General features: G+C 33.8%; 3 protein-coding genes across 10 annotated transcripts; 2 read left to right on the forward strand and 1 right to left on the reverse strand.

The window, feature by feature from the left end:
- Positions 1-2,573: 2,573 nt before the first annotated feature.
- On the forward strand, positions 2,574-7,650 carry LOC118055575 (transcription initiation factor TFIID subunit 15b). 6 transcript variants are annotated; one of them, XR_004688674.2, is made up of 8 exons: positions 2,574-2,880; positions 2,993-3,098; positions 3,243-3,963; positions 4,524-4,674; positions 4,795-4,873; positions 6,044-6,255; positions 6,378-6,432; positions 7,169-7,650. XR_004688674.2 is itself a non-coding variant. In XM_035067539.2 (6 exons), exons 1-6 carry the CDS (start codon positions 2,700-2,702, stop codon positions 6,156-6,158), a joined length of 1,353 nt encoding a protein of 450 aa, XP_034923430.1. In that variant the 5' UTR covers positions 2,574-2,699; the 3' UTR covers positions 6,159-6,436. The 6 variants fall into 6 exon arrangements, 1 of the variants encoding a protein (XP_034923430.1); XR_004688675.2 differs by having other exon boundaries at positions 6,378-6,414; XR_012167702.1 differs by having other exon boundaries at positions 6,044-6,432.
- A 10,539-nt stretch (positions 7,651-18,189) lies between these two features.
- Positions 18,190-20,735, reverse strand: LOC118055576 (protein FLC EXPRESSOR). The gene is made up of 4 exons (XM_035067540.2): positions 20,016-20,735; positions 19,744-19,907; positions 19,575-19,657; positions 18,190-18,771 (listed from the first exon to the last, which is right to left on the reverse strand). The coding sequence occupies exons 1-4, from the start codon at positions 20,540-20,542 to the stop codon at positions 18,691-18,693; spliced, it is 855 nt and encodes a 284-aa protein (XP_034923431.1). The 5' UTR covers positions 20,543-20,735; the 3' UTR covers positions 18,190-18,690.
- Positions 20,736-20,856: 121 nt separating this feature from the next.
- On the forward strand, positions 20,857-25,090 carry LOC118055577 (protein DOUBLE-STRAND BREAK FORMATION). 3 transcript variants are annotated; one of them, XR_012170281.1, is made up of 6 exons: positions 20,874-21,022; positions 21,107-21,314; positions 21,397-21,540; positions 21,618-21,759; positions 23,980-24,317; positions 24,409-25,090. XR_012170281.1 is itself a non-coding variant. In XM_073410354.1 (5 exons), the coding sequence occupies exons 1-5, from the start codon at positions 20,958-20,960 to the stop codon at positions 24,071-24,073; spliced, it is 648 nt and encodes a 215-aa protein (XP_073266455.1). In that variant the 5' UTR covers positions 20,857-20,957; the 3' UTR covers positions 24,074-24,336. The 3 variants fall into 3 exon arrangements, 2 of the variants coding, with proteins under 2 accessions (XP_073266455.1, XP_034923432.1); XM_073410354.1 differs by lacking the exon at positions 24,409-25,090 and having other exon boundaries at positions 20,857-21,022; positions 23,985-24,336; XM_035067541.2 differs by lacking the exon at positions 24,409-25,090 and having other exon boundaries at positions 23,980-24,336.
- Positions 25,091-26,722: the final 1,632 nt, after the last annotated feature.

The raw sequence follows: 26,722 nt of genomic DNA on the forward strand, positions 1-26,722 counted from the left end.
TGACCTTATTACTATTTTGTTTCCAATAGTAATATATATATATATATATATATATATATATATATATATATATATAATTTTATTAATAATATTAACAATAATAAAATTAACAATAGCAACAACAATAATTTCTAATAATAATAATTTTTAATTTTACTTTTACTTTTTAAATCAAATATATGATTTTTCTTTGATAGTAATAATTATTTTTTTTCAAATTTAATAATAATAATATTATGAATAAGAATAATACTACTAATAATAAGATTAACAACAACAACAATAATAATACTCACGTTTCATTGAGTATGACATCCCCTTCTAGACCTAAGTAACTTGAGTTTGACGCATATACTAAACCCTAGCTCCTGGGATTTGGTTGTGCCACACCCAAATTCCTGGGATCTGACGCTCCTGTTAGGCTCAAGTTACGACCAAATCCAAATTTAATGGGCATGACATCCATTGTGAGACCCAGTTAACATGGGTCTGGTGTCCCTACCAAACCCATGATACTTGGGTCTGATAGTTTTTCCAAACTCAAGGTGCTGGAGTCTGGCAGTTATGCCTGACCCAAGCACCCAGGGTTTGGCTGCCTTGTCAAATTCGAGTGCCTGGGGTCTAACAAACATGCCTAACCCTAGTGCTAAATGTCTGGCAGCCATGGTATTTTTACCCTTTAAATCAAATATATGATTTTTCTTCAATAATAATAATTTTTTTTTCAAATTTAATAACAACAACAACAATAATAAAATCCAAGTTTCTTAGGTATGACATCCCTTTTCATACCTAAATAACTTGGGTATAACACCCCTGCCAGACCCTAGCTCATAGGGTTTGGTCATGCCACACCTAAGACCCTAGCTCATGGGGTTTGGTCATGCCACACCTAAGTTCCTAGGGTCTGGTCGAGCGAGACCCAAGTTTCTTGGGTGTGCATTACCATCCAGACTTAAGCTACTTGGATCTATTGGTATCAGACCCAAATTCCTTGGCCATACCTAATTAATATGGGTTTGACGCCCCTGTTAGACCCAAGATGCTTGGGTCTGTTAGCCTTTCTAGACCCAAGATGTTGGGGGTCTAGCAACCATGCTTGCCTAAGCACCCTGGGTCTGGCAGACATGCTTGACTCCAGTGTCAAGTGTCTGATAGCTATGCCATGCCCTAACGTTTGGGGTCTAGCAACCTTGTCGTGCACCCGTGCCTGTTCTTGACCTAAGGTGTTTGGGCGCGACAGCTAAATAAAAACGATGAAAACACCCATACATGCAACCTTACTTTTGTTAAAATTCAAGGGTAATTTTGTATTTGAACTATTTCAATAAAATAAAAAGGATAGTGAAGCCCCTCAACACAAATATATATGTTTCCTCCCTTTAAGGTATGATTGTATCTTTATTATTTATTTTTCTTGAAAAGACAAGTGAAGCTTCCAACCCAAATGTTAAAATTTTGTACCCTGAAGGACTAATTAGTATTTATACTGTAGCTTAAAAAAACCCAAACGGACAATTTTGTTCCAATCATTCTTTCAATATCAAATGCAAGCAATGAAAAAGATAATCTCATCCCAATGGCATGATTAACAAGTTTTTTTTTATGATAATAATTATATCATTATACTACTCTAATTCATAATAATATATGTCTTCAACAAAAAAATAAATTAAACAGTAAAATACTAATAGAATAATATCACGCCGAGCGTGACTAAAATCCGGAATCTTGTAGGTTCTTCAATCAAAAGAGATAAGATATCACTTTATTCTAAAACGTTTAAAATAATATATTAATCACTTTTTTAGTTAGAGAAAAAAATATGCACTCCTGGACTTCAAACCCTTGACCTTTCATGCATTAATTATGCAGCTACGACACAAAACTTATGAGTACATGAATTAAAAAAATATATTAACATTTAAAAGAATATATATATCTAATTTGCCCCCTGATGTGACCATTGAAGAACTGAGAGAACTTTTTTGTGGCATTAGACAAGTAATTCCGTACCCTTTCCTTAACAAGTAATATCCAATAACAAGCTTTAGTTTTTGTAAATTTTTTTGGTTTAATCAATCAAATCCGATTAATCAGACCAATCCGCCCATCCAACGACCAAGCGGTAACATTTTCTGTAGCAGTTAAATCAAACTAATCATTCGAATCAGCACTTGCCACCTGCACATCTCCCAGTCGGTGAATACAAAAAGTGAAAACATTAAATTAGTCCTCAGCATATCCACCAATTCTCAATTGGACTCCTAAACTAAAACCGTTTCAATTGAATCTCTAAAGTTTTAGGTATTCCTAAACCGATCACTTCCATCCATTCCTATAAATATTTCTATTTTTTTATTTTATGAAATAAAAGAACCCATTTTTTAATATAATTTGACGTTTCGTATCGGCAAGTCGTTGGAGAGTTTAAATAATAGGCACTAAATTGAGGAATCTAATTGTTTAAGTACTAATGTGTAAATAAGGTAAATCCTTAGCACGTAGTCGAGGTAAATATCTGCGTCTCAAGAGTCAAGTCAAGGCCAGACCCTATATAATCAAGTTACACTCACAGAAACACAAAAGATAATATCATTGCCCTAATCTCTCTGTCTACACCGCGTCTCGGTGAGAAACAAAGCAAGAACCGAGAGAAACGAAAATACAAGAAAAAGGAGCTATACGGGAACTAGGTCATGTCTGGTATGTATGGTCAAGACGGTGATTCTGGTCCTCCGTCTTACGGCGGCGGAGGTGGATACGGAGGTTACGGAGGCGATGGTGGCGGACGTGGTGGATATGGTGGTCGAGGTGGTGGTGGAGGCGGGGGAAGAGGCGGAGGAGGAGGAGGGTATGGTGGTCATTCGCAAAGTCGAGGTAATTAAGTAATTAAATGTTTTTTTTATTAGTTTTAACCGATAATTGTCAGGGTCTTGAGATCCGTTCTTGTGATTTTGAGTGTTTAATTGTTATTGGATCTGATCTGTAGGAGGTGGATACCAAGGAGGAGATCGGGGAGGCAGAGGAGGCGGCGGAAGAGGTGGTGGCCGAGGTGGAAGCGGCAGGGAAGGTGATTGGCCTTGCCCTAAACCAGGGTAATCTCTCTGATCTGTGATTTAGTTAGGCTTTAGTGCTTTTTTTATGACTAATAATTGAAAATCATTATATTTAAAATTCAATTGCTGTGTTATAGCATGTGTGAGATTTTGTAATGGAAACTGGTATATGTGTGGATGTAGTTGTGGGAATTTGAACTTTGCAAGAAGAGTTGCTTGTAATAAATGCGGTACTCCTGCTCCTGCTGCTGGCCAAAATGATCGCAGTGATGGTGATGGTGGTTATAGAGGAGGAAGTGGTGGAGGATATGGTGGTAACAGAGGAGGAAGGGGTGGTGATAGTTATGATGGTAATAGAAGTAGTAATTATAACGACGGAAGCAGAGGAGGTGGTTATGATAATAGAAGTGGGAATAGAGGTGGGTCTTACAGTGGTAATCAAGGAAGAGATGATAGTGGATACAATCAAGCTCCACCACCATCTCTCCCTTCATATGGTGGTGGTGGAGGTAATTATCCACCGGCTCCGAACTCGTATGGTGGGAATGCTAATTACGGAATGGAAGCAGTTCCTCCACCTACAAGCTATACTGGTGGACCCACATCATACCCTCCATCTTATGGTGGTCCTGCTAGTGGTTATGGGGGTGATGCTACAGGTGAGGTGAGGAGTGGTGGACGAGGTGGTCAACCTGGTGGGTATGAAGGTGGACGTGGTGGTGGTGGTTCTCGAAATCAGGGAGGTAGTGGTTATGGGGCTGCTCCTGCTGATGCCCCTGCTAAAATTAAGCAGTGCGATGATAATTGTGATGATACTTGTGACAATGCAAGAATATATATATCTAATTTGCCACCTGATGTGACCATTGAAGAACTGAGGGAACTTTTTGGCGGCATTGGACAAGTAATTCCATACCTTTTCTTTTGATTTATATTTATGAATTTCGGATTGGGGAATTGTGCTGAAGATGCATGTTGTTTGGCAGAAAATTTTGATTTTGTATCTACGACATAATTGCCTGTCTTTGCTGTAAATGACATTTAACTGCTGTGATTGAGTTAGTTATTTTCTTCTTTATCTAATTACCGTTAAATTTTATGAGTTTTATCTTTCAAAGGGTGTGCATTCTGATTTTTACCCAAATTGAATGAAAACAAATTATTGATTGCCATTGTTTCTGGGAAAGAATTTCAATTTAGTGTTGCTTTTGTAATAGCTTTTCTTTTGGTGTGGGGAATTATGCTCCTAGAACTCATGTGCTATGCTCATAGTGCTTACCAAACTTAATTATATAAAACTCCACCTCTTGTACCTATGCGAAAAATCCTTGAAGCTCATTCCCTTGATATAGTGTTGAAGGATTTCATAAAGGACAAAATCTGGAGATGCCCTAAATTGCTCATGTGTTATGCCTTTGTTGTGCTTAAAGTGCTCAAATTAATGTGAAAACTCTGTTATTGCAGGTTGGAAGGATTAAGCAGAAGCGGGGCTATAAAGATCAATGGCCCTGGAATATAAAGATATACACTGATGAGAATGGAAACAACAAAGGTGATGCCTGTTTGGCATATGAAGACCCATCTGCTGCTCACTCTGCTGGCGGTTTTTACAACAGTATTGATCATGCAACTGTTTCTCAGTTTTTCTATTTAGTACTCTATTCTTAAATAAGTTACCTGGTAAATGCTGTGGAAAACTTTTGTTTTACTTTGTATTTTTGTGTTGGTTTTCCAGATTATGATTTCAGGGGCTATAAAATCAATGTTGCAATGGCAGAAAAGTCAGCTCCGAGGCAACCTGCACATGACCATGGGTATCTCCACTAACTATACTGCCTCTGTTTTGACTAGCAAAAGTTCTTTTCAGCTGTGATTTGTGGAGGTTCTGAGGCCTGTCCCTATTATTTCTAACCCGAGTGGTGGTACTTTGAAATTGCACATGCATTTTTATTTCTTATTGGGGTTTCTATACATTCCCAGGGTTTATCTAGCTCTTTTAACTCGTCATTTCCCTGTAAATAGTAATAAAACAAAACTGATATTGTTCAACATGCTCACCACATGGATAGGAAGGTTTAATGCCTTGCGATACTTCGAAGTTTATATTGTGTTTGTTGAACCGTTAACTACAATTAAGAATAGCAATCTAGGTGGAATCTATTGAGTTGACATATTTTAATAGGCCTTATTGTCAGCTTGTACATATCAACTAGTTTCTGTCAATTATTTACTCTTCTTTAGAAGTTTTCTCCTTTCTTTTCCTGGTTAAATATTCAGTGCTCCCTTTTTTGAGCTTTTTTAAATGGGATTATGAAACAAAACAAAGCTGAAATAATAGTAGTGAAACTAGCTTCGGCCCATCAAAGTTAGAAACAACTTGTTTGGTAGTTACTTCTCTGTTATCTTTTAGATTTGCATTTCTGTGATCTCAGCTATAACTCTTTGAAACTCTAACGTTGTAAACCTTAAAAAAGTGACCATCTTTTCTTCTTCGTATTTTTTGGTTGAGGGGACTTCCGTTTGACACATTTTTTATTGCAACAACAATGCCCCCAGGTCATTAAAACCCACATATATATATATATATATATATTTAAGTATTCATTTGCACTTGGTGCTTTATTTGTATGCATAATGTATTTCTGTATTGACTCTTTGATGCTTTTCATATTCGGCACATATAGGATTAAATTTTTAATCAAATAAATCTTTTAGCTCTTATTATGGCTGTGAACTGCAAAGTTTGTCATGTTTGTTGACAGTTTATTTTCAAATAGGTTGAGAGTTTGAAAGCTTGTTTTTTTGGAAGTGGTTTATATTAGCTTTTCTTTTATTGAATTTGTATCTATTTTAGCTTTTCATGAGTACTTTCCCCAATGCTGGAACGAATTTTTAATTATGACATCTCATTTTGTTAAATGTAATGTGGCATGTAGTAGTGGTTATGTAGAGGCTGCAATTTTTAATTATTCACCGTGTAACAGTGGTGGTAGAGGTGGCTATGGTGGTGGAGGTCGACGCAGGGATAATTTCCGAGATGGTGGGAATTCTGGTCCTGACAGGCATCAACATGGTGGAAATCGATCACGTCCTTACTGAGAGTGTCATCTGAGCTGTTTATGTACTAAGAATTATGATCTGAGGGATTTAATTATATTCCTTTTCCTGGGGTTGTTCTTGAACTGGAGACTAAGAGGTAGGTTGTTCACTTGCACTGAGCAATGCCCCTTTTTCTCCTTTACTTGTTTATCTGTTGGTACCTGGAGGGGTTTCTGCTTTAGGCATCGGATTGATTTAATTGTGTGAATGTTTTTATAGAGGCAAGTGGATAATCTCCAAATTGCTTGCTGCTAAGGTAGGTTGATATTTTCAGGTGAGTCGCACCTCTTTCAAAATCACGCTTCATACTTGTTTTAGGATGCACATCGTGGTGCATTATAGAACTACCTTTTTAATGTGGCATGGGAATTTGGATTTGGTGCATGCATCCGCCCTAGCTAACATGGCAAATAAGTTAAAGAATGATTGATCATTGAAGAGCATTTCAAGCCTGGTTTGTCATACCGGTTGGTAGATAGCAATTCCACAACATTCTGTTTTGTAGCCTTTCCCCCTTTATCTGCACTAGTTTGTTGTTGGTAGTTTATACTTTACAGAGAAAATAGAATCAGGCAATGTTCAAAATCTGGTCGGGGCGGTAGTGCCATGAAGGAGAATCCCATTTCTATTAATGTATTTTTGCTACCAGAGTTAAACTAGGTTTATATGATATACCTACCCTAGTTTTTCACCTAAATCTTTTTATGCTTGAAAGAATATGCTCACGTGTATTTAGAAATTACTTGCATTATTGTTTCGCATCTGTCTTTTCTCTCTCCATATATTGTATTTCATAGGGATATATATTAGCGGTTAGTATGAGCACAATTTCACCTCAAGCAAACCATGAACATGTTGATTTCAAGATCTCAAAGGGCTATAATCTATGGAATTTTTCTTGTAAGTTGGTTGTAGTAATTGTATAGGAATGCTGGTTAGATGCACTTTGTATGTTGTTTCTATAACACGAGAGATCATTGAATAATTTCTGGGTCTCTTGGGTCCGCCAGTGTTCGAGAGAGCAAATCAGTTCGACTGACCACATGCCATCAAAGGGTGTCGTCCTGCATCTTGAAACTGTTCATCTCTAGTGTCTCGGCTTCCAAATTGTTAAACCTGCAGTAACATGGAAGCCGCTCGAATTCTGCAAAGAAACTCACTGTTTTTGGTGTGTGGGGCCGCTGGTGGCTTGTTACTGAGACAATTGCCATTGTTTATCTGAGACAAAATTGACTGCTTCGTTAGTGTTCCCACGCGACCTTTGGCAATCGGATATCTTTGCTGTTCCTGGCATTAGTCTTCTTCCATTTCGGGGTTTCACAAAGCCAAATTTTAGGCGCTATTAGACATTTTTTATTGCATTGCAAGTCGATTGATTGGTTTAGAGTTCTGTTTGATTGACAAATTGTTATTCATGTAAACTAATGTGGTTCCAAATCATGTTGTATCGATTTTGGGTGAGTTAATTTATTTGTTGCTTTTGTTATGCGAAGTGGATTCTCGAGTCGTAATCGAATGGTTGCGAAGTTCAAAATGACAATAAATTATAACACTGCAAATATACTTGATCAACTGGTTGTAAACCGTTGGATGTAGTGGTACTCTAGGAATAGAAACCGTAGTTGCACGTTTTCAATGGACAAGGCCCTGTTTGTTTCACCCAATTGTGTTTTTGAAAAGGCCCTTTTTGTTTCACCTATAATTTTGCATTTGATAAATTTTGAATTTTCTTTTAGATTTTTATTTTAAAAATATATTATTTTCATGTATTTTTAATTGAATTTTTTTTTTTTAAAAATAATTATATTTCTAAACATGTAAAAAATGGGTTTTTTCGTGGTTTTAGTTTGTCATTGATTACCATTAGATTATTTTCAAATAATCTAATATTGTTTTTTTTATTTATTTCAAAAAACAATATAACATTTAAATTTTGAAGTTAATTGTACACATAAAATCTCATATATTAAAACATTAAAAATAGTGTTAGAATTAAAATAATGAATTTGATTAAAAAATATGGAAGCTCTTGAGATCTTTTTATGTGCATCAATTATCTAATTAATGGTTAGATCTAGATCTTACTAGATCTTACTTTGGATGAAAATATATTTACATGAACTTAAAAGCTTTAATCATACGAGCAGGTAATGGTTAGATCTAGATCTTACTTTAGATGAGAATATATTTACATGAACTTGAAAGCTTTAATTATACAAGCAGGTAATGCTTAGATGTATTTACATGAACTTGAAAATTTCAATCATATGAGCTCAAAATCTTTAACCATGTGAGATCTTAATTTAATTTTATTTGATGAAAATGAAAGTATTAACATGAGTCTAGAAACTTTAATTGTATAGAATTTCGACTTGATTTAATTTAATGAAGGAAAGGATCACGAATCCTTTATTTTCTTTGTTTGATTTGATGAAAGAAAAAACTTTGATAATTTGCTTCCTTGATAGACTTGAATTACTGTGAAGAAAACTTCAAAATATATATGCTTGGTCTTTTGTCTCTTCTTCTTCTTCTCTTTTCTTCTGTCGTATGTGTTTTTGTTTTTCTTGTCTTCTCTTGTGTGTCTTTTGTCTTCTTTGCTTGTATGCTTAATGCTTGTTTTCTTGTTTCTTTAATTTGGTGGTTTTGTTATTTATCTATATTCAGTTGAGATGTAATGTACTTTAAATATTATTTATCTAAAGGATATTTTAGAAAAAAATAATGTGAAAAATTACTTAAAATATCTTTAGTTAGAAGGATATTAAAGTAAGAATGATAAAATGTTTTTAAACTAATTTTTTTTTTTAAATTTAATTTGAGCCGAAACCAACAAATTTAATTTAAATCCAAACTTCAATAAATTTATTTTATTTGGGTATAGAAAACTTGAGTAATGAGTTGTAGAAATTTTAGAATTTACAAATGCTCCTCAAGATTAATTTACTCTTACAATTTCAGTGCAGTAATTAAATTTATATTGAATTTTTGTTAATGAAAATGAGCAATAGTTCACGTGGATTTTGTATGGACCAACCTGCAGCCTCACCATACATGGAAGCAAATTCTCATATTTTTTATCTTTCAATGTTAGCACGTGAAACCTACCATGGTTCAATGGTGTCATCAACAAGAACACCAGAACTGTTAAATTTTATATACGCAACAAACTGCTAAATGCATCGATAGCTCTCTGAAGGCTTTCAGAAGAGCTGGAATAACTTTTAAGTTTGAACTTTAGCATGGACGCAACCTCTCTGTTATATCCTTGGTTTCTGAGCAGAAGCTAATTCTATTTCTTCCGTAGCTAATTCTACGTCCAACCCAGACAAAAATCTTTAACTCTGGATTTATTTTTTCATGCCCAATCTTGTCTACAGTGGATCTCGACGAAGGCTTTCACCAGCAGTTGCAAATTTACTCTCTAAATTGACTTCACCCACAGCTTGGACACCAACTTGCTGATGATCAAGATTGTTAAAAGAACCATTGAACATTAGTTCTGTAACAAGGAATTCATCTCCTGTGTCTATTAAGCAGATTGCTCTTCGCTTTAGCTGGACTATACCATCAGTGTCTATATGTCTCGAGTCTTTTCAAGACTCACGACGATCGGTTCTTGTTTGAAGCTTAAATTATGCAATAATGAACGTGATTTGCATAGACTTGAACTTCTATAGTGCAGAAAATTCCATCCAATAATTATCCTTTTGGATTTGGAGTTGTGATGAGATTAAAAGTGTGTCCAATTCATATAATTACTTCCAAAAAGAAGTTTATTTCCCAGGACACTTCCTTTATATATATCTCATCAATGTGTCTAAAGAGTGCTGAAAACACTCTTGTTTTATTAACTTGGAGAGATCGTAGCAACAACAGCCGTAGCTTTAAGAAGATAATCAGGTATAATCTCTCTCAGTTTTTATTTTTGCCAAGGGTTGAAAGGGAACTTTTCTCTCTTTTTTTGTTGCAAATATAAGCATCTCCACGCACTGAAAGTTTGACAGTAGCTGGGTTTCGAGCTAATTCTGAAAGGGTTTGATCCTGGTACCACGATTCTTAGTTTGTGGGAGTACACTGGACTTTGATGAAAGCCACCTATATGGAGAGACCCAGATAGCCATTTAGCAACTACTTACTATATCCATGTCGCCATTCATGCTCACGCTAGCATCACGTACCAAATTAGATAGACTTTGAACTCCCAATGTTCTAGTGCTTCACTTTCTTGTCTCCCTGTTAATAGATGGACAAAAACAAAGTGAGTAAATGATACGATGACTGATAGAAAAAAAGTTTAGTTTGTTTTTTCAGGAAGAATTATTATTTCACTCCTTTCTCTTTAAAGCCTTTTCTCATTTTTTTAAAAATCTTTTTCTCTCTTAATTTTCTCTTGATTTTTTACTTTTAGATTTATGTATTTTATAGGATTCAAGGATTTGAAAGTGTTTTGTGACACTTCGACGGCCAATGAACTTGAGGCAAAACATTTTCAAGGGACCATCGAAAGTTTGGAGAGATTCGGTGAATCCTTTTGAAAAGGAATCCTTGTAAACTTAAAAGATTTAATAAACCTTTTTAAAAAGGGAATGCCTTGAAGACTTGAAATTTGGTGAATCTTGTTGGAGGGATCCTTGAGAACTTAAAACCTTAAATTAATGATCAACAAGCTAGCTTATATACAAGTGGAAGAATTAACCAATTAATCAAATTGACACGGAAATCATAGACCTCAGAAACAATATTCTTTCCGAATGTTAAACTCAAAAACCTAGAATATGTTAATATAGAAAATTGCACCAAACCCAGAATAAAGGCCTAAGACCTAAGGCCTATTCACAAGTCACATACATTCATATAACATGCTTTAAATCCACCTTAAAATGTATAGGATTCAAAAGCATATATCAACATACAATATGAATGTGTATATGTATTATATCTTATAATCCAACCTCCAAAAGCTTATTCAACATAAAAACACAATTAAAATGACCAATATGGACTTTCAAAAATTGAATGAAAAACACTGAAATGACCAAACAATGTTATTTTTTTCATATAATCATCAAACCATAAGAAATGCTTTCCATGCATCAAGAACAAGTATTCAAACATAAAAAACATATCTTTAACCATATATTAAACATTATAAAACACCAAATTAACAACAAGAAAAAACAATAATATTCATAACCTGCATTCAAAAGCAACTTGAACATATATGCAAAAACAACTTAAAACATAGTCAAATCAATTCAAAAAAAAATCATCAACAACACTTGAATGAATAAATCAAAGCTTAAAAATGCAGAGGTGAAGGGATATTCTCAATGTTCTACCCTCCTATCAAGTTGAGTAATATTAATTTCAAGAGATGATTTGTAAACTAGTTTTTGCCTCTTTTTCTTGATTTAAACAGGAATACTAGGAGCCCATTCCAAACAACTTTTGATCTTTTTTTTTTGTTTAAACAATATCTTCTCCTTTCCACCCTCTTTTCTTTTCTTCTCTTTTTTTCAATGGCTTTTTTTTTCATTTTTGATCTCCTTTAAAAACTTCAAAAGACATCTCTTTTATAGCCTAAAAAAGAAAGGTGGTTGTAAACCATTTATGGGTTTAAGGTAGTTTTTCTAAAACTAGATCATAAGGATTCCTTCTACTTTTGCCTTTGATATATTAGGGGATCACTCTCCCTCCTTTTCTTTTGTTTCTTCTTTCTGGATGTCTAACAAACTCTTGGAACTTCTAAAGCAAGTTGGGGACTTTATAGCTGAAACTTGGCTGAAAATGGCTGATTGAGGGTGAAACCTTTCATGAATTAATCGGTGGTAAATATGAGGTCATTGAAGCCCAACCAATCCATTAAACGTCTTGTAAGAGGGATGCTAGTCTTCATCTAGATTAAAACCATGTATTGATTTAGTGGCTTGTAGCCTTCCCACCATTGATCCAAATTTAGATGTACCATTATCAAATCTTACAAAACTAGACAAGGTTGTCTTGTGACAAGATGTTAAGGGCTTATACGTGGTAAGTAGAGCACACACATTAAAAAAAAAGGGATATAGCCCTGTAAGGAGGGGGGCATGCCTCATCTATTGAATGATGGTTGATGTTCGTTCAATTGGTGGCCAAAAGTTGCCACGATTATTGCCTAAGAAAGTGGTTCACAATCAACTACAATGGGAGAACCCCTTACCAAAATGACATCATTTTTTTCTTAAACCCTAAGAAATTAGGGTTTTAGTAATTGGGATTAAGCAATCTCCAATTTAAGTCCATAATCTTTTGATTTAAGCTTCAAATGTCTTTAATTGAGACAAAATTGATTTGAATTTTAATGTAATTAGGCCATTATCGGAACATCAATTGAGACCTTTCAAATCCAACACCTTTTTCAAAGTAGTCCTTGGTTTTTAATTTGTTTAATTTAGCCCCTAATTAAATCTTAATTTTTGATTTTTTTTAATTTAGTCTTTGAAAATGTTTGGTACAACCTCCAATGTTGCTCGCATTTTGAAAGAAAGATCCTTGGTCTTGAGTTTCTTGAATTTGACCCTTAATTGACCCATAAAATTTTGATTTTATTGCAATTTCATCCCTGACTTCATCCGATTAAGCTTTAAAAATCAAATTTTGTTTTCTAAAATTGTATTCTTCTTAATTTAGTCCAAATTAGGCTTTCAAACTTAATTTTTCACCAATTAATTTCTTAATAAAATTAATTTAACTTATTAAACGTCTAATTAAATCCTTGCACATAATTAATTCTTTTAATTTTTGGCCTAACTTAATTTTTTAAAACTTATTTACATATTTATTTTGGCCTAACTTAATCTCTCTCCGTTTTTATTTTTGCCAAGGGTTGGAAGGGAACTTTTCTCTCTTTTTTTGTTGCAAATATAAGCATCTCCACGCACTGAAAGTTTGACAGTAGCTGGGTTTGATTTGGTACCATGATTCTTAGTTTGTGGGAGTATTGGACTTTGATGAAAGCCAGGTATGGAGAGACCAGATAGCCATTTAGCAACTACTTACTATATCCATTCGCCATTCATGCTTACTAGCATCACGTACCAAATTAGATAGACTAATTTGAATTCCCACTGTTTTAGTGCTTCACTTTCTTGTCTCCCTGTTAGTACATGGACACAAACAAAGTGTAAATGATACGATGACTGATAGAAGAAAAGTTTAGTTTGTTTTTTCAGGGAGAATTATTATTTCACTCCTTTCTCTTTAAAGCTTTTTCTCATTTTTTTTAAAATCCTTTTTCTCTCTTAATTTTCTCTTGATTTTTTACTTTTAGATTTATGTATTTTATAGGATTCAAAGATTTGAAAGTATTTTGTGACACTTCACGGCCAATGAACTTGAGGCAAACATTTTCAAGAGGACCCTAAAGACTTGGAGATTCAATAAACCTTTTTAAAAGGAATCCTTGTAAACTTAAAGATTTAATAAACCTTTTAAAAGGTAATGCCTTGAAGACTTGAAATTTTAATGAATCTTTTTGGAGGATCCTTGAGAACTTAAAACCTTAAATTAATGATCAACAAGCTTATATACAAGTGGAAGAATTACCAATTCATCAAATTGACACGAAAATCATAGACTCAAAACAATATTCTTCCAATAAATGTTAAACTTAAAAACCTAGAATATGTTGATATAGAAAATTGCACCAAACCCAGAATAAAAGCCTAAGGCCCTAAGGCCTATTCAGACAAGTCACATACATTCATGTACACATACTTAAACCTTAAAATGTATAGGATTCAAAGCTATATCAATATACAAGCATGAACGTGTGTGTGTATTATTTTTATCAACCCAAAAGCTCATTCAACATAAAAAATGATATTAAAATGACCAATATGGACTTTCAAAATTGAATGAAAACACTGGAATGGCCAAATAATATCATATTTTTTCATATAATCATCAAACCATAAGTTATGCTTTCCATGCATCAAGAACAAGTATTCAAACATAAAAAACATATCTTTAACCATATATTAAACATCATAAAACACTAAATTAACAACAAGAAAAATAAATAATATTATAACTTGCATTCAAAGCAACTTGAACATATATGCAAAAACAACTTAAAACATTGTCGAATCAATTCAAAAAAATCATGAACAACACTTGAATGAATAAATCAAAGCTTAAAATGCAGAGGGAAGGGATATTCTCAATGTTCTACCCCTCTATCAAGTTGAGTAATATAATTTCAAGAGACGATTGTAACTAGTTTTTGCCTCTTTTTCTTGATTTAAACAGATACTAGTAGTCCATTCTAAACAACTTTTGATCTCCTTTTTCACAATATCTTCTTCTTTCCCCCCTTCTTTTCTTTTCTTTTCTTTTTTTCATGGCTTTTTATCCTCTTTGATCTCCCTTTAAAACTTCAAAAGACACCTCTTTTATAGCTTAAAAAGAAAGCTGGTTGTAAAACCATTTATGGGTTTCAAGGTAGTTTTCTAAAACTAGATCATAAGGGATTCCTTCCCATTTTGCCTTTGATATATTAGGGGACTCTCCCTCCTTTTCTTTTGTTTCTTCTTTCTAGATGTCTAACAAACTCTTGGAACTTCTAAAACAAGTTGGGGACTTTATAGCTGGAACTTGGCCGAAAATGGTTAATTGAGAGTGCACCTTTCATGAATTAATCGTGGCAAATATGAGGTTATTGAAGCCAACCAAGCCATAAATCTTGTAGAGGGGATGCTAGTCTTTAACTAGGATTAAACCATGTTTGATTTAGTGGCTTGTAGCCTTCCCACCATTTATCCAAATTTAGATGTAACATTATCAAATCTTGCTGAACTAGACAAGGTTGCCTCGTGACAATATGTTAAGGGCTTACACGTGGCAAGTAGAACACAAACATAAAAAAAGAAGGGATATAGCCCTGTAAAGAGGATGCTCATCTATTGAATGATGGTTGCTGTTCGTTCAGTGGTTGCCAAAGTTGCCACAATTATTGCCCAAGAAAGTGGTTCATTATCAACTAAAATGGGTGAACCCTTACCAAAACGATGTCATTTTTCTTAAATCCTAAGAATTAGGGTTTTAGTAATTGAGATTAGGCAATCTCTAATTTAGTCCCTAATCTTTTGATTTAAGCTCAAATGTCTTTAATTGAGGCAAAATTGATTAATTTTATGTAATTAAGCCCTTATCAAACATCAAATGAGACCCTTCAAATCTAAGAAATTTTTCAAAGTAGTCCTTAGTTTTTAATTTGTTTAATTTAGCCCCTAATTAAATTTTAATTTTTGATTTTTTTCAATTTAATCCCTAAAAATGTTTGGCACAACCTCCAATGTTGCTCGCATTTTGAAGAAAGATCCTTGGTCCCGAGTTTCTTTAATTTTGACCCTTAATTGACCTATGAACTTTGATTTTATTGCAATTTCATCCCTGATTTTATCCGATTAAGCTTGTAAAAATCAAATTTGGTTTTCTAAAATGTTATTCTTCTCAATTTAGACCAAATTAGGCTTTCAAACTTGATTTTTCACCAATTAATTTCTTAATAAAATAAATTTGACCTATTAAATGTCTAATTAAATCCTTGCACTTAATTTATTCTTTTAATTTTGACCTAAATTAATTTTTTAAAACTTAGTTACATATTTAATTAAGCTTATTATTAAATCAAACCAGCTTATTAAAATTTTAATTAAGTCTCGAGACTTAATTTTAATGCAAATGCATTAAATATTCACTTAAATAAATCTTGAATTTGCATTGTCTTTCATATGTAGGTAATTCAAAGGTGCAATTGAGTTTCTAAAATTGTCAAAGATTTAGTTTGGTACCTCTATCTTCTATTTATGCATTTAGATCTCTCTTCAACTTGTTCTTGCTAACCAAGCCACTTGTCCTCTTAAATTTATTTATTTTTTTATTTTTCAACCTTCTTTCTTTTATATTATTATTTTTTATAAAAAAAAATGATAATTTTAGGAGATCCAAAATTGGGTTATAACAAAGATAATAGTGAAGAAAAGGTGATTTCTAAGCTTCATACACCTGATATTGTGTCTTAATGGTCTACATATGTTTAACCTAAGTCAATGCCTATTTTTTCTTTCACCTAAAATTGGGTTATAACAAAGATGATGGTGAAGAAGAGGTGACTTTTGAGCTTTATACACATGATATTTTATCTCAAAGGTCTACATATGTTTCTGAACCCAAGTCAATGCCTATTGTTTCTTCAATGTTTGGTTAACCTCTATCCTTTTTTCCCCCCTAATGATATTATAAGATCTATCATGTTAGCTGGACTATCAAAGTTTTCAGAGAAAGAATTCAAACATGTTTTATTGAGTAGGTTCTCATCTGTTAGAGGTTGTTGGACCTCTAAGTCATCCAAATTTATTGAAAACTTGAAATGCTTTTATGTTGATCCTGCACCTTTGATGGACATAATGAAGATTTTTTAAAAGATGTGGACTCTTATTTGTCATATCATCATGAAATTAGCTAATGTATAAATGATGCAAAAAAAGAAGAAGAAGATAAAATCATTACTTTTAAAGATCATATATCTTTATTTAAAGGTAAAAGTGACCCATTACAACTTAAATTACATGAGACCACCAATCAAATGAGATTCATAAAGAAGCAAATTTTAAGATTGCAACAACATAAAATAGTGTTGGCATCCTGATTAACTTGATTTATGATTAGTGATGGAAGATAGATGATGAAATTAAGTTTAAAGAGGAAGAACTTTTAAAGTTAGAAGCATCCGCCAATAATATAGAAAATATAAACCAAACCAGGAAGCACTTAGAGAAAACTTTGCTTGGAATGACAATAACAAGTTTGACAAAGATTGTGTAGTTACCTTTGATTTAGTATTAATTTTGTTCTTTTATTCACTTTACATTTTGCTTGATAAAGTATTTAGTTTTCTCTATTTTTTTAAGAAATTTTTATAGAAAAAAAAATGTTTATAAGCACCTAAATGAATGTTTCTTTTCATTTATTTTTTTTGTATCTTGAATTAGACTTGAAAACATTTTAATATCAAAGATGTGAAATAAAATATGATAATTTTTTTTTTTATTTAGTCATTTATAATTTATACTGTTGCAGACCAATATTAGTACAATAGAACACAAATAGTTCTTGGTTTGATTTTGATTTTTTTTTTTTTTTTTTGTAATTGAACTTAGAATGAATCTTAAGTTGTCTACATATCTCTATAAATAAAGGATCAATTTATGATGTACTTCAAAATGATTTATTTTTTTTTATATTCACAATTTATACTCTTGTGTGTTAGGAGTGTTATATATATATATATATATATATATATATATATATAATATATATATATATATATATATATATATATCTTAAAAGTTCATGTCTCTAGTCTAAATCTTGATACAAATCTTTCCAATAACATGTTTTTTTTTTTTTTTTTTTGTTAAGACCTTAGATCACTATTATATTATTGGATATTTCATCCAAAGATATACCAATCTAATTTATTTCGCGTGAACTACTAATCCATGTTTTATTATATACCATAAAATAAATTTAAATTTATATAAATACTAGAAAAATAAATTTATTTAGTCCAATTTATTTTTCTTACTTGACAATATAACACATCACATCAAGAGCCAAATTTATGCCATTCACCGGAGCAAACCACTAAGCTTTAAAATTTTCTTTTTATTTCCTTTTAAGTGTATTTTAGTTAGGGTAAATTTAGGAGTGCAATTAAATTATATTTCTGAAAATTTTTATTTTTTTTTTATTTTAAATTATTTTGATGCTCTGATATTATAAATAATTTTAAAAAAATAAAAATAAAAATATTATTTTAATATATTTTCAAACAAAATATATTTTAAAAAAACACAATCTTTTAAAACACTATAAAAACCCATACTCTCTCTTCACATTCGGGGCATAGACCGCGGGAACGGGGACGCATATCCCGATTGAGTCCCTGGCCAGTGCCTTCATAAATTGTTGTTCCAATAACAAGTGAAAATAAGTGCACACTGTTAACTCAAAATTAAGAATCACTTCACTGTTCACAGCCCATCACCAGCCCCGACTTTGAAGCAGGATCAAAGATAACCAAAGGAGATGAATAAGCTAACCTTCTTTGTTCCTTTTGTTTTCTTCGTCGATGTATAAAAGAGCTACGTACTTGTATCATACAAGCTACTTTTCTTCACCTGTTTACGCAGAAATTCACAACAGGCACATGTAAGATGCTGTTGGGGGGGCAATTGAAAGAGAAATCGTTCACAGTTTCCTCTGGCCTGGTAAAGCGATCCTGTTCACTCATCGTTCATTGCATGATGAGGCATTCCTCGGAGAAAAACTACCACGAAGTGAACAGAATACCAGATTCATAAATGAAGGCAAAACACCTGTATCCTTGACAGCAGAAAATTTCCTACAGAATTTATAACGCTTCACACAGTGAAACTACATTATGATTTCAACATTTTGGATGATCGATCATGGTGAGAGAACCTCATCCATGTGCAGTGTCATAGGGACCATTAGACATTACTCCAGATGCAAAGGTAGGACCAGAATCACTACCAACCTGAACCTGAAACATAAAGCATATTTAGAAGTTATTCGTGTGCCCATCTTTTCTTAGAGGTCAAAGATCACAAATTGTATGAGGTCCAAGCATGTGTCATTTCATATACAAGCAGGCAGTTCAGTGAGAGCTCTGTTTCCAATGGCGAGTGCTCAGTATAAAATTGACTTGTATGGTTTTTTATGCATAGAGAAGATGGGTTGTTCCTCTCAAATTTCGAGGTTCACCCTGTAATGAGTTCAAGGGCAATCCATACAGTATTAATTTTTGATTAATATCAAATTCAAAATGTCTTCAAAACGGAGCTCAGAAGTAACATTCTAATATCAATTGCATTACAAAAACAGCAAGTTTTATATATAGTCTCTACATGGATCAATCAGCATTTGCTTGGGTTCAGCGATGGTACTGAGCACCGATGCCTTTCCATGAATACATCGTGACACTGTATAAAACTGGTTTTCAACTATAAGTGATGAGTCATATTTCTGAAGAGCACCAGGGTTTGAACATGGGTTCTCTCTGTCCCCCACCCCCTACCCACTTGAGCTATGATGTTTTGGTTACTTAGAACTAATCGATAAAAAATTCACATTCTTTATGGAGAATTTTGTAACTTGTTAACCAACGCAACTTTCTGCTATTAATTCACGATTTTTTCTGTGTTTTAAAACAATCACGATTCTGCAAACATATGTGCTAAGGCACCTATTGATACAGCCAACATATTGTTATTGGATCAACATCTGTCAGAAACGGCACACTGAAGTTCAACATATTAAAAAGACACAAGGATAGGGAGCACACACCTGCTGCAAGCCATAAGGATCAGGATATGAACTTCCTCCACATCCCAGTTCAGCACTGCCATAGTTTCCACCATATCCAGGACCTAAATACACGGGTCAAAAGGTCAATATCTAAAATTCACAAAACTTCAAGAATATGTTGCATTTGGCAGGCACAATAGTAAGTTACTTGGGTTTGCTGCTGCAGCTGCTGCCCTTGCTCTTTTCTCTGCATTAGCAAACTCACTGCGAAGTTTCTCAATTTCTCGATTCACAAGATTCATATTTTTCTCCAATACCTTTTCTTGCTCAAGATTAATCGCCCGTGTCTTCTTCTCATATGCAATAGCAGCCCTAATCACACCCAAGAAAAAAAATCAACATCGCATTTTTCTTCACTTTTTAAATTCTAACCTCGAATTGTCCCTTAATTATAAAGCTCCTTTTTTTTGTTTGTCTTACCTTCCTCTTTGAATCTCTTGCTGTACAGTCTCAATCTCCGCTTTAAGAACACCCACCTGCTGCGTTTCCGTTTTAGCTTTAACAATTTCATTATTCATCCCCTTCAATTGTGCAGTCATATCCTGGCGTTGCGCAGTAAGTTTCTGTACATTCGTCCTCACCTGAACAAGCTCAGCACTCATAGCATCAATAGACCGTAACTCAGCGTCCGATTTCAACGATCTTTCATAGACTTCACGAACTTGATTGTCTCTCTCAGCTTTGACATCAGCAGCAAGTGTTGATAAGTGATGAAGGTCTTGTTGTGATAAAGAGAGTTCTTGTTTTAATGCAAAGTGTGTGGCTGCGAGTTGTTCATTTTCTAAAAGAAGGGATTGGATCTCACGGTGTTGGATTGATATACGGTCTTCGAGGACGAGGTGGTGAGGGCGGGCATGGAGGCGGTGCGGGTCGGTGGTTGGGTGTGGAAGGAGGGAGGCTCGAGATAAAGGGATTTCTCGGAGCTGGAGATGGTTGCGTCCTGCCATTGTTCCTTTTCTTTTGGTTCCGCCCGATAGGCGTTTTTTTTTTTTTTAATTATTTGTCAGATGGAGGTGCGACTGGAAAGATTTCAAGGGCTGAGCATCAAGGGGAGGTTGGTTGGCCCCGGTAGCAAAGTTTCCAGCCAAGTCGCGGGCAGGGGAGCCTCGCAGAAACCCGTGTGACCATTTTAACGGCAAGGGTTAAAAAGTTTATCAAAACATAAGAAAAAGTAAAACAAAACAAAAAATTAAAACAAGGCCTAGCTCGTACAGTCCTAGTAGGAATTCACATATGTGGATGTGGTCACTATTGGACCGGGTCTAACATCCAACCTATAGAAATCTTTTAAACCAAAGGAAAACCCAAGCCCAGACTCACCCTCATAACCTCCCTCCCGCCCACGGCGATTTCCCTCCCAAAATGGCAGGAGACACAGGAGCTCCTCACCAGATCTTCCTCTTCCGCTCTCAAATAACAGCCAGAAGGTTCCAATGTTCAGCCCTCACATATATTCTAATGAGAATAATCACTCACTCACTCAATCTCTTTTCTCTTTCTTTCTCTTGCAGATTCAACGACGAATCGCTGCGAATTCTCGAATCACTTCTGGTCTTCAAAGACGTGAAGTCGCAGATCGAGACTCGATCGGACTTGAAACAGTTCTTGAGATTCGAATCTCTCTCTATTTTCCACGAAATCAAATATAAAACAGTTTATCAGAAGCTTTTCATTCTCCAATTCTTCGTTCGCGCTTTCGCTCTCATAGGCGACACCGAGGCAGCCCCAAAATCTTCTACTTCAATCAATTAAATTTAAACTAGCAATCTGTGCCTTCTTATTGTGTCTTCTATACGTGCAGAGTTGTTTGGCGCTGAAATACGAGGCATTGCTTTTTCGTGATGTCAAGTCTAGCAGTGACCAATCACTACATGTTTCGCATTTGGAATGGCTAAATTTTGCTCACCATTCGCTCGATCAGGGCTTCTATTCTATTGCTACACAGGTTAAGTTTTTTTTTTCTTCATCACCATCATCATCTCTAGTCCAAGCCTTCACTTTCATTGTTTTTTGCTCATGCAGGCAAGTGAAAAAGCCCTAGCATGCTTTCAAAAGAAGGATGTCGCAGATGCCAAAACAGGCGACTTCTTCGAAAATGCGCGCGTTATTGAAGATATAAAGAGGCTTAAGGACCGTGCCATGAGGTCTGCTGCTTCAGGCTCTGGTATGTTTGTAATCCTTTAATATGCATGTACAGTATCTGATCAGCTAATGCAAACTTCGGTGATTTATCGTGTGCTGTGTTGTACGACTTATATTTTAGCTTTCACGATGGATATAATCTCAAATGGCTATACTTTATTGCTAAAAACAACAGAGTGGGGATATGAATTTGTGCACGAAATGATGTAAACAAGAAAGCAAAGCATGAAAACTATAATAATATCGCTTAACTATTCAGGGTTTGTTTTTCAGAAGTAACAAGTAACGTGCTACAAATATAGGGTAACTTGAAACTTACATAATCGTGAATTTTAAGTCCTCGAGTAATTAGTTGAAATGTGCATAAATTAGTCTAAATACCCATTATTAACAAGAAAAAGAAAAAGAAAAAGAAAAAGAAAAAGAAAGCAAAGCATGAAGTGTTCTGATGGACACTTTAATCGTTGTTACATGGAAGAAAGCACATCGGCCCTTTTCGTTCGTCAAAATAGATGTTCGAAATTCATGAGCTGCAGTGAAATGAAAATCAAGCTTGTAGAGGTCGTGGATGTAATAGATTGATAAAATTTATTTTGACGCCAATGATGAGATTGCAAGTTGATCTGCCTTTTGTCTTTATCTTTCTCCCGGTAAGCCACACTTGCCAGTTTTTTATGCATATATTGGTGAAACTTTATGACAATTTGTGCTGCGCCACAGAGTTTAAGCATGACTTAGGACGATAGGCTGCAACCATCTGAAGGAGTTCTTTCAAGATGTCTTTGTTGGCTTTAACATAGCTTTTTATAGGAGTATCCAGAACAACTCTTTATATATCGTTATGTCCTTGTTTAAGGGTTTTTCGTGGAGTTTCATCATTCAGTGAATGAAGGGTACTTAACATAAGCTACGAGATTGCTTTAAGATAGATAATAAGTAGAGCGTGGCATGCAGCATTTCTTGGAATTGTGACACAATGTAAACATATCCCAAAGTACTAACATTATTGAAACTGAATCGAATGATACCATGAAGCCAATTAATCTTTAATAAATCAGTTTTAGTTTTTTTAAGAATCAAAGGATGCAAGAATCACTCTTACATGTTAAGTTGAGAAAACTTCAGAATTATTATTGATCAAAAGGTTGCCTTAGGCTTCCAAGAATTGAAGTACTTCTGAGAAATTAACTTTAGTGGATTTATCTTTGTAGGCTAAATTAATCTACTTACAAAACTGACCCAATACCTATTCTAGTAAGCCTAAGCCCTGATCCAAACAAGCTTTGGATCCTAGCTAAAAATAAAATATTAATGAAGCTCAAACAAGTCTTGAGCTACAGCTAAAATAATAAAAATAAAACCCACAAGTTAACTCTTTATGTTGCTATGAGAAGAAAAGGAAAGAAAACAATACAAGTTTGATATAAGGTTTATTTATAACCTACAATGTTGCCTAATGATCATAGAAACCAATCTGTTATTAAATATCACTAGCCCTTTTTTTTTTGTGAAGCTAAGATGAATAAGAAATCATTGTAAGAAAAAGATTTTGAAATATTAATGAATCCTTGTCACACTTGGAAATTAAGTTGTGGTCTATTAAAGATTCTTGTAGACCTAGAAAATTTTCAAAATAAGCTGCCATATCTTTGTAGAAAAAGGATCTTTGTCAAATAGGAAGTCTCTAAGTAAAAAAGAAGTAAATAACAAAATCTATATAGTCTGTTCTGATTTATATCACAAGGCCTTTCCAAACTCCAATTCACTTGAAATTTTATCTCAACATAGAAAAATACCTATGGAATCTTCTGATATAGTTTTAGCTTTATCCAATGGTTTGATTTGGAGTTATGTTCAATAACGTAAAACTTAATGATATAAAATTTTATGCCAGATCCGAATCTGACCTTGTTTGGATTGTAAGAGGGTTAGCCATCACTTTATTTACCTTATGTTTGCTTTAACCCATAAATAGTCGTGAGGAAATATTGAAGAACTGTACATCTTCCATTCTGTAAATAGAAGCTAATTGTATATGATAACCTCATCATCTTTGGCATATAGGCTAATTAATGTTGGACCTCAGAACTAGCTACTTTGGATTTAGTGCAACTATTTTGTTGAATGTTTATATGTGGTTCTCGTTTCTCCAAGTGACTAAGGATTCGTAAATAAGATTCATGCTGAACTCTTTCAAACATTCCTTTTCATTTTGGTTGCATATTCTGTTTGCTCATTCCAGTCCAGGCACAGGCGGCAGAGTATTTGAAAAGGAAAGTCGTCGAGAAGAGCAGAACATGTTCTTCATTTCGTACAGAAACAAAGAGTGCTGCTAGCACCCTGTTTAGGAATGGAATCAAGAAGCGGCATGCGCGTGAATTGCGCAAACACCAAAGTATGCAGCAGAATATTGAATTTTAACTTTGTTGCCAATTTTATTCGCCCTCACCGAGTTCATTCACATGGCTGGAAAGTCGTATGAAGTCTCCCCTTGCTAATTACAATCAGTCCCCCCTCAATTGTAACGATACTGAAGACAGAGAACGCTTCGCTATTCCATTCAATCAAAAGAACATCAAGGTATGCTCTGATTATCTGATCATTCTGGGTCTTTTCACATGAAATAATATGATGGGTTAGGAGTATTTATTTATTTATTCATGTTCTATAGAGGCTGATACTACTGTGCTGGATCTGAGTAAAGGACAGGCTGGTAGGATAGTGGTCTGCATGACGTGCTCTCCATTTTTGAAGTATTAAACCATAAATGACTTCATTTTGAGGGCAAAACGTAGCTCTGCAGTAACAAATTAACATGGCCCATGTTCGTGTGCATGTTCACGTGCTTACCTCTTGTTCAGGCCTATATTTTTCTTAATTTTACACCGAATTTATAATGCAGACCTTGCCGCTTGAATAGAATTGGTCGCCTAGGCCTTGGAAACCCAACAAGGACCCTGTTCAAGCCACTGAATTTCAAGTCCATGTTGCTTAAGTCAAACAATGCCTCTAATCCTCACCTCTTTAGATTTGAATATAAACCATATGCGAATTTCAAGAATCGAATCTTCCCTAGCACCAGGCACATTAAATGCTTGCATTGGAGCTCGCATGTTTTATTTCTCTCCAAGGGGGGAAAGATGTCTGTTTTTCCTCTATTTTATTCATGTGTTTAAAAATACCTCAGTAAAACAGAATACAAGGTTCTCACTTTCTAAAGTATGCCTCCTTTTTCTTCTTCCTAGAGCCTAGGGGTTTGAAACTTGGAAGTGAAACGCGTTTTTCGATGCAGTTCAATAAAAAGAATTGTCAACAGGTGGCCCCATGGTTTAGATGCGAGTCTAAAATAACATATATACTTAGTTAAATAACATGTATCGATATACTTAGTTAAAAAGAATTGTCAACAGGTGGCCCCATGGAAATGTATCGATATAAAGGGGAAAAAAAGTTAATAGGTTTGCCATGAATAAGTTGCTGGAGAGTTTAGTTATAGTTATTTTTTAAATAATATTTTTTTATTAAATATATATTAATAGTTTTTTTTATTGTTTTAAAATTATTTTTAATATTAGTACATTAAAATAATTTAAAAACACTAAAAATATATTAATTTAAAATTAATAAAAAAATATAAAATTTTTTATAAATATTTTTAAAATACAGAAACATATAGAAACATATAAATTTGACGACAACTAGGAACTAGCTAGGGAACGAGAGTTTGTTTTTCTCGGAAGAGAAGCTTAGACTGGAATTGGAATCATGTGGTGAGCATTGTGTCTCTGGAAGATAAAAAGAATAGGTCTTAGGGTTCCACAACTCTTATGTTTTCCGTTTCAGTGTCTCTGGAATTGTGTGTTTTTTAATGCCTTAGAAGCTCGACCTTAGCTCTATGTCGGATCTCATTTAGTGGTTCGCATTAATTACTTGGTGGGTTATCTCTGTCATCGTCGTGTTATTTTATGGAGTAAATTAGGAGCTCAATTGATGTCTGTTTATCATAAGAGACAGTCTTTGGATGATTTGATGGTCTAGAATAATGCAACTATAGTCAAAATGAGTTATATGTTTTTTACCGTGGACCGTAACCAGACATTGTTCAATGACATTCATGTGGAATGCAATGTTTGTAAGGCATTCAAACCATGTCAAATAATAAAGAGTTAGTAAAGAATTAATTAAAACAGCAAAATATTAATGACAAATGTGAACCTCTTACGGTTGATTATGCACGTCAACCCCTCTCGGGGCTAAATGTTAACCGCATTTCTGAGCTTAGTTAAATTTAGACAGTGTTTGTTTAAGAAGTTATATTTACGTTTTGTTGAAAATATAGATGCAACCTGTTTGGTTATTTAAAAAATGCTTGTTATTATTCATGGGTTCCATGATCTGTTGCGTTTGAAATACAAGAAAAAAGGAAGTAGCTAGGAGCATGCCTCCACTGTTCACGTGAATAGTTTTTTTTTTTTATAAAAAATCAGTGCAGTTAATTAATTTCACTCATATTGTTCACATGAATATGAACAATAATTTTTTTTGTTTTTTTTTTTAAAATTAGTTTAAGGTGTTTTAAATTTACTCGTACTGTAATCTCAATTTTATTCTTGATAATATTTTACCTAATTTTATAGTTTGGATAAATTTTGTACGTAATAAAATTATAGATAGTTTAATGGAACAATAATTTTTATATATATATAAAGTATGATTTATGTCATGATGTAATAGCAATAATTAAATCCATGATATTTAAATTAAAAGCCATCAATATTAATATATGTTTTTTTTAATTATTTTATAACCTCAATTTCAAAAGCATTCTTAAACAAAAATATTAAATTACTTTTTCTTCAATATCAATTTGAATCACAGTTTTAACCAAACACCTATTTTTTCAAACCAATCTCAAATAAAAATATTTTTTATAAAATAACTTTTTTTAATTTTTTTCAAACCACAACCACAATAGCTATCGCAAT

The sequence above is a fragment of the Populus alba genome, chromosome 1, assembly GCF_005239225.2.
Source record: "Populus alba chromosome 1, ASM523922v2, whole genome shotgun sequence".
In the NCBI taxonomy this organism is placed as follows: Eukaryota; Viridiplantae; Streptophyta; class Magnoliopsida; order Malpighiales; family Salicaceae; genus Populus; species Populus alba.